This window comes from Mus musculus, chromosome X (genome assembly GCF_000001635.26).
Source record: "Mus musculus strain C57BL/6J chromosome X, GRCm38.p6 C57BL/6J".
Taxonomy (NCBI): domain Eukaryota; kingdom Metazoa; phylum Chordata; class Mammalia; order Rodentia; family Muridae; genus Mus; species Mus musculus.
In genome coordinates, this window is record NC_000086.7 from 110,812,742 (window position 1) to 110,819,917 (window position 7,176).

The following is a 7,176-nucleotide window of genomic DNA, read 5'->3' on the forward strand; positions in this document are numbered from 1 at the left end:
ACCTTGTTCTTATTTTTTTTTTCTCATTTTCTTGCATTTTCTTCAGATCTGTCTTCTTAGAGAAACTAATGCCTTAATGACTTTCTGGTAGCTGCAAGCCTTCTTTTATTTCAGCTAAATATATGAAAATGTATGCAAATTTAAATCAAGCTTAACCTAGGAGCTCTTGCAATATATTTAATGGAATTTCAAACCAATAAGGGAACTCTGATGCCGTCTTCTGTAAGAGCAAATATAATTACACAGCTAGGTTGCCTCCAAAATTACAAAACAAAAGGGCATTTTTAAAACTTCAAATTTGGTGTGGGGTAGTGTGTTTTGCTTTTTCCCAGCTGCTAGTGTAATTCTAAAATCTTTGCATTTCTCCTAACTCTGCTTCCAAGCAACAACACCTTTACATGGGGCTGTGAAGGTAGTGGAGTTAGTCTACTCTGACTCATAAAAGCCTTTCTTTTAACCAAAATTTGAAAAACAGTTGGGTCCCCAAGGCTGAAAGCTAACTCAAGCTTTGTGGCAGTTGTGGAGGGATGGAGGAGTTGAAAAAGATGTCTAGCCACCAAGATCTCTCTCACCGGATTTCTTCCAGTTTTCCCCCACCCCCTTCATCTCCCTGCTCTTCTCTTCCCTCTCTCCTCATTTCTCCTCTCTGATTCTCTAAATTTTCAGAAATTCGTAGAGGAAGCATGATTCTCAATATTTCCTTCTCACTGCCAAGGAAGCAGGATACAAATGTTTCAAAGAGTTGTCAAGGGGCAGCATTAGGCAGGCATGGTGTTATGAATGCCTTCCCTTCTGCCTACTGGGAGTGGGGGAGTGGGTTTTCAGTGTGTCGGGGTGAGCGTGAAAGATGACTGCGGGCTTCAGCAAGCAGCTCCCCTGGCATAGTGGAGAGACCTCTGATGGAAACTGGCAGGGGAGCCAAGATAAAGCCAGGTTTCCAATTAACCAGCAAACTTCAAACTGACTGAGTCTTCCAAAGATCACTTTAAGATTTACATTCCAAAACCTTCATACACTGAATCTAAATTTTAAGAAAAAAAAGGGGGGGGTATCGTTTAAGCTTTTTAATTTCTTATAAATGAAATATAAGTGAGCAACATATACTGGGATAACGTTTATTGGATCATGGAAATTTTATTTGGGGTTCTGACCTAAGACATCGCTCTTTGCTCAAAGTTTGCAGATGCCTTTTATTTTCCCTGTCCACACATTAACCCAAACGCTAACTAAACCGGAATTCTTTCATGCATTAAGATCAAAATGATATTTTAATTTGTTTTATTTATTTGTTTTAATTTAAATAAGTTAAAAGGCGACCTGAAACTGAAGTTAGCCTCCTCGCTGCCCCTCCATACAAATATCTACCTTCTATTTATTCTCTGCCACTAACAGCCTTGTAGTCTCCGGGAGGGGGGAAAGGGTTAACTAAAAGAGCCGCTGCCACTCTGAGCTAGGCAGCCAATGGAGCCTAAAGATTGATTCACTTCCTGCTTGGGTCTCACTGAAACTCCCGAGCTTTGCCAGCCTAATTTGGAAAGCGAGCTCGGCCTCCCGCACCACCATTGGCTGTGTTTATGCCTGGCCAGGCCAAGTCGCACTGCGATTGGCCTCCGCGGGTGCCGGTAACCCGCGCTAGCGGCTTTGGTTCCCCCGCACCATAGATGTCAAAGGCTGAAGCTGCTCCCTTTGCCACATTATAACTAGTAGAGGATCCTCATCGACCATGGCCACAGCTGCCTCGAATCCCTACAGCATTCTCAGTTCCAGCTCCCTTGTCCATGCGGACTCCGCGGGCATGCAGCAGGGAAGTCCTTTCCGCAATCCTCAGAAACTTCTCCAAAGTGACTACTTGCAGGGAGTTCCCAGCAATGGGCATCCCCTCGGGCATCACTGGGTGACCAGTCTTAGCGACGGGGGCCCGTGGTCCTCCACATTGGCCACCAGCCCCCTGGACCAGCAAGACGTGAAGCCGGGACGCGAAGATCTGCAACTGGGCGCAATCATCCATCACCGCTCGCCGCACGTAGCCCACCACTCGCCGCACACTAACCATCCGAACGCCTGGGGAGCGAGCCCTGCTCCAAACTCGTCCATCACGTCCAGCGGCCAACCCCTCAATGTGTACTCGCAGCCAGGCTTCACCGTGAGCGGTATGCTGGAGCACGGGGGACTCACTCCACCACCAGCTGCTGCCTCCACACAGAGCCTGCATCCAGTGCTCCGGGAGCCTCCAGACCATGGTGAGCTGGGCTCGCACCACTGCCAGGACCACTCTGATGAAGAGACTCCAACCTCTGATGAGTTGGAACAGTTCGCCAAACAATTCAAACAAAGAAGAATCAAGTTGGGCTTCACGCAAGCCGACGTGGGGCTGGCACTGGGCACACTGTATGGCAACGTGTTCTCGCAGACTACCATCTGCAGGTTCGAGGCCTTACAACTGAGCTTCAAGAACATGTGCAAGCTGAAACCGCTATTAAATAAGTGGCTGGAGGAGGCTGATTCATCCACAGGAAGCCCGACCAGCATTGACAAGATCGCTGCTCAAGGCCGCAAACGCAAGAAGCGAACCTCCATCGAGGTGAGTGTCAAGGGCGTACTGGAAACACATTTCCTCAAGTGTCCCAAGCCTGCAGCGCAGGAGATCTCCTCGCTGGCAGACAGTCTCCAGTTGGAGAAAGAAGTGGTGCGTGTCTGGTTCTGTAATAGAAGACAAAAAGAAAAAAGAATGACTCCGCCAGGGGATCAGCAGCCACACGAGGTTTATTCGCACACGGTGAAAACAGACGCGTCCTGCCACGATCTCTGACTGGAGGAAGCAAGGAGGTGGCCCGCTGCACTGGGAGCAGTGCTGATACAATTCTCTCTTTACCTTCCTTTCAGCATTACATCCTTTATTGTTGCTATCTCTCTAGCTTGCTAGCTCTTCTTTTCTTTCACAGGGGTTTCTAACTTCTTATGACTTATGTTAAGAAAAGAAACACACACACGCGCGCGCGCTCAGGCAAACACGCACGCACGCGCGCGCGCGCGCGCGCGCACACACACACACACACACACACACACACACACACACATACACACACACATTCAGGCTTCTCAACTCTGAAACACAATTATATTAAGAAGTCCAGGTGGGGACCCTGTATTCCCTGCTGCCAGGACAATTTCCCTCCAACCTTTTTCTGCTGATCAATATATATTGTTTACTCTGAGTAAGATTTGTTTGGTTGCTCCTCTCTAAGAAGGGCAAGGAGCTGGGTAACGGGTGGGGGGCGGGGGAGGGTGGGAAGACAGATGTGTGCCTATGAATAACCTTTCAGCGCCTTGGTTATAGCAGCTGTATTTCAGGTGAAATCTGTTTTACAATAGACTAGTTTTGCATTTTTTTAAAACTTCTATAGCGTTTCTAATTGTCTGCGGTGTTTTACTACAAGCTGTACACAATATTTGTGAGATAATTTGTATCTAATCGACCACTCCACATTATTATTGCTATTATTATTATTTCTTCATTGAGCTGATGGGTTTTTAATTGCTTAAAAAGGGAGGGAGGCTGAAAGGAGGAGAGAGAAAAATGCTCACCTCCTGCACTCCCACACTTGAGGAGAGGATATGGTGGAGAAAGTTGTTGATGCTTCTATTTTCCCCCCCGGAACTGAGTGCCTATATGGGCAGAACAAGCAAACTGAATAGGTTTGCAAAGTAGCCTGAAGGCTATTTCGCTGCTTTTTTGCCCCCTCCCCCGACTTTCACGGAACTGTGGAGCCCTGGAAGGCTTCCACAGCACAGATCCCGGTGCCCCAGAAGGATTCAGCTGTGGCGCGAAGAATGGGATGTGAGCGACCTGAAGGATTCTGAATTCACCAAGGTCGTGAATGCCTGTGCGTGAAGTTTCCCACAGGCCGCCAGCTTAGTCGGGTTGACAACCTGCGCTACCCTATGTACACTCTCCTAGATGAAAGACTTGGCCTTCACAAATGGTGGCTTTCAAAGGAGACCACTACCCAAAGACTCTGGCGCCCTATTGGGCCAGCGCCTCCCAGTTCAGTTCACCTCCAGTTCGCCGCTCGCTCTCAGGGTGAGAAACGCTCTCGGTAGGGTGGTGAGGGGGTAGGCATCTTCAGCTTCGTGCGGAGAGACAATAAAATAATTGGCAAAAGTCACGAAGATTCTGGTCCAGCCGCACACCACCTCCTCCCTCTTGTACATACCAAGGTCTGAGTAAGCTCTTAGGGAGCCCTTCTCAGTGTCTTTGACAAGCACAGCTGGTGGAAGCCCAAGGCGCAGATCGAGCGAGCTAGCGAGCGCCTGGGCGGCTAAGTTTATGCTTTTTTTTTTCTTTTAAAAATCTGTGTGTATGTATTTCTGTGAGTGTGTGGTGTGCGCGTGCAAACGTATGTGTGTAGATAGCTGTGTGTACCGTATTACTGTATACAAAAAAGAAAAAAAAATGAAAAAAAAAATCTCCTTAGACTATGTAGAGATCCCAAAACGAAGCGGTTGCCGTGGCTTTATGGCTAGCTTTCTCTCATGTCCACAGGACAGGTTCACAGGTGCACCTCATCCCCAGCAAGCACTGTGTGCTGGCCCAGTGAAGCGTCCATGCCCAGCCAGCCACAGCGTGCCTGACCTGAAGGGGATCTCGCCAGGAGGCTGATCTCAGGATTCAGCTTGCCGGTGCGCAGCTGTGGTAGACAAAGCTTCAAACTACCTAAGGACCAGAAAACCTTGTGCCCCTTGTGTAAGATGCGCTAGTATGGGCTGCCAGGTTGACCACATTGTGTCTCCCCTAGCCGCAGGTCAAAGAGCTTATATTAATTCAAATTCCAGACCCTTTCTTTTGCTATTTTTTTTTTCTTGGTCAAGCCTCTACATTCTTAGTTTTAGGCTTTAGTTCTGTGATTTTATTTTCCTGTTCAATTCATGTTTCACAAATGTTCGAAGGTGGGTGGGTTATTTGTTTTTGTTTTTTCTTTGCAGTTAAATGCTATGGTTCAAACCTGAGTTAACCCAAATATTTCTGCCGACTTTATAATTGTACAGTTTTGTATATTAAACGTTTTTGAAGTTATTAATTTAAAAAGATCATTTAGTTTATTCATTTAGTAACTGATGTATAATAAACGCTATTTTCATTAAGAGTTGCTTTTTCAACTATTTTATTCAAATTGCCTATTGCAGTTCCCAACGATTATTTATTTTCAATAAATTCTGCATTGTGTTTAAATGGAAATTGTTTCAAAGATGAGTTGGGTGTCAAAAAGAAAACAATTCGCTGTAACGTTTGATGTGAGCAGTTTTAGTCAAGGGGTTTATATTGACGCAATATTTTATTGTTGTAAAAGATTTAAAAGGTTTAAATAAAACATTTTTCCAAAAAAAAATCATGTTTTCTTCTCCTGGCCTTCATGTGCTGTGTGTGAAGTGGAGCATTTAAAGAAGCACATCTTGGGTGAGCAAGGCATTTGCTTTGCTTCGGGTAAGAAACCGTTAGTTTTTGTATTGATTCTGGTTACTATTCCTCTGATGTTTGCCTTTTGGTTCAGAAGTATACTCTCACACATAATACCTATTTGTGCACTCATATCCATGTGCTAGAGCAAAATGTACTCTTCAAGGGTGGGGAGACTTGCTGGGAAGAACACTGGCAAGCCAGGTCCAAGACTATTTCCTTAGTGTTCTCCGAGAGCATAATGTCTTTGTCAACCAGTGTTTTCTAGTCAGACCCCCATCCTGAAATTATACCCAAACCTTCCCTGGACTTGTACATTTCTTACATACCTTTATCTGTCTTCTTTCTCCCCACTCCTGACAAGCCCTTCTAGTAAGGGACCTGGATATGTTTTTAATGTAAGTGTTAGTGTTCATCTTAAGGTGCTCCCTGGGCCCAGAAACCTCAAACAAATGGTGTTTTTCAATCCCTATTTATCTGGTTTGCAAGAAGAAAACAAACAAGTAAAAATAACAAGGATTATGAGAGAACTGGGAGAATTTTGATTTATTATACTCATCTTTCCACTCCCACATATGATTTTAAATGTATTATTGATTTCATAAATTCTTCCACAAAAATAAGCGACTGCTACCTGTAGTGGCAGCTAAAGAGTAATATGCCAACTATGAGACAATTCTACTTTAAGGACAAGCATGCTTTGTTCAAACTTTTTTTCTTGATTGGTGTTTTTGAAGAAATAAACAAAATACAATTTCTGGCAATAAGTACCCCCTTCAACTCATACTCTGATATAGATATTTCTCTTAGACAAATCATAATTGTTTAATCACTTTAATAGCTAATGATTATGATGTATGTCTTGACGTTTTCAGATTGCACAATTATTTATAGCTGTATAGTAAAACACACAAATGTGACTGTTCTCTATGAAACATGCCACATGCTGTGTGTATATTCATGAATATATCCCCTTTATACAAAATATTGTTTTAAAAATTATGTGTGCATGTGTGTGTGTTCATGTGCATGCCACATGTGTGTGCATGCGCATAAAGGCCAGAAGATGGTGTTTGATCCCCTGAAGTTAAAGGTAATTGTGAGTCACTAAACATGGGTTCAAGGAGGCAAACTGGAGTTCTCTGGAAGTGGTGGGAGCTCTTTTAACCACTGAGTCATCTCTTCAGCCCCATAATATTGATTTTATAGAGTTATATCTACAAGTACAAAACCTATACTAATAAACCTATTTGTTCTAGTTTGATTCATAGATTCTTATTCAACATCTTATAAAAAGAATTTATAAAATATAAAGTTCATTTTCTTATTTAAAAAACTGAACATAACTAACTTTCAGTGTATATTGAACTCCTATATTAAGTCATATGTAGATATTTTAGGAGGTAGTTATATGAATATATAGATATAGAAATTACCAGTAATATGTATATGTCTGTGTATATATGTATATATATATATATATATATATATATATATATATATATATATGGATTCCCTTATTGAACTTTTTCCTTCTAAACAATAACCATAACAGTGGTCTTTTATGATAACCTTCTTATCAATCTCTCCAATGTGGTTGATGCTTTTGCATAACATTTTCCCTGTCTTAAGGTGGTTGCTTTTCTAGATTCCCACCAAGGCCTTTGCAGAAAGAACTTTTGTCTTGGTTTCTTCAGGCCTTCACAATTGTAGCTCTTTCT

General features: G+C 43.3%; 1 protein-coding gene across 1 annotated transcript; it reads left to right on the top strand.

Moving 5' to 3' along the window:
- Positions 1 to 1,637: 1,637 nt before the first annotated feature.
- On the top strand, positions 1,638 to 6,367 carry Pou3f4 (POU domain, class 3, transcription factor 4). The gene has a single exon (NM_008901.2). It carries the CDS (start codon positions 1,724 to 1,726, stop codon positions 2,807 to 2,809), a length of 1,086 nt encoding a protein of 361 aa, NP_032927.1. The 5' UTR covers positions 1,638 to 1,723; the 3' UTR covers positions 2,810 to 6,367.
- Positions 6,368 to 7,176: the final 809 nt, after the last annotated feature.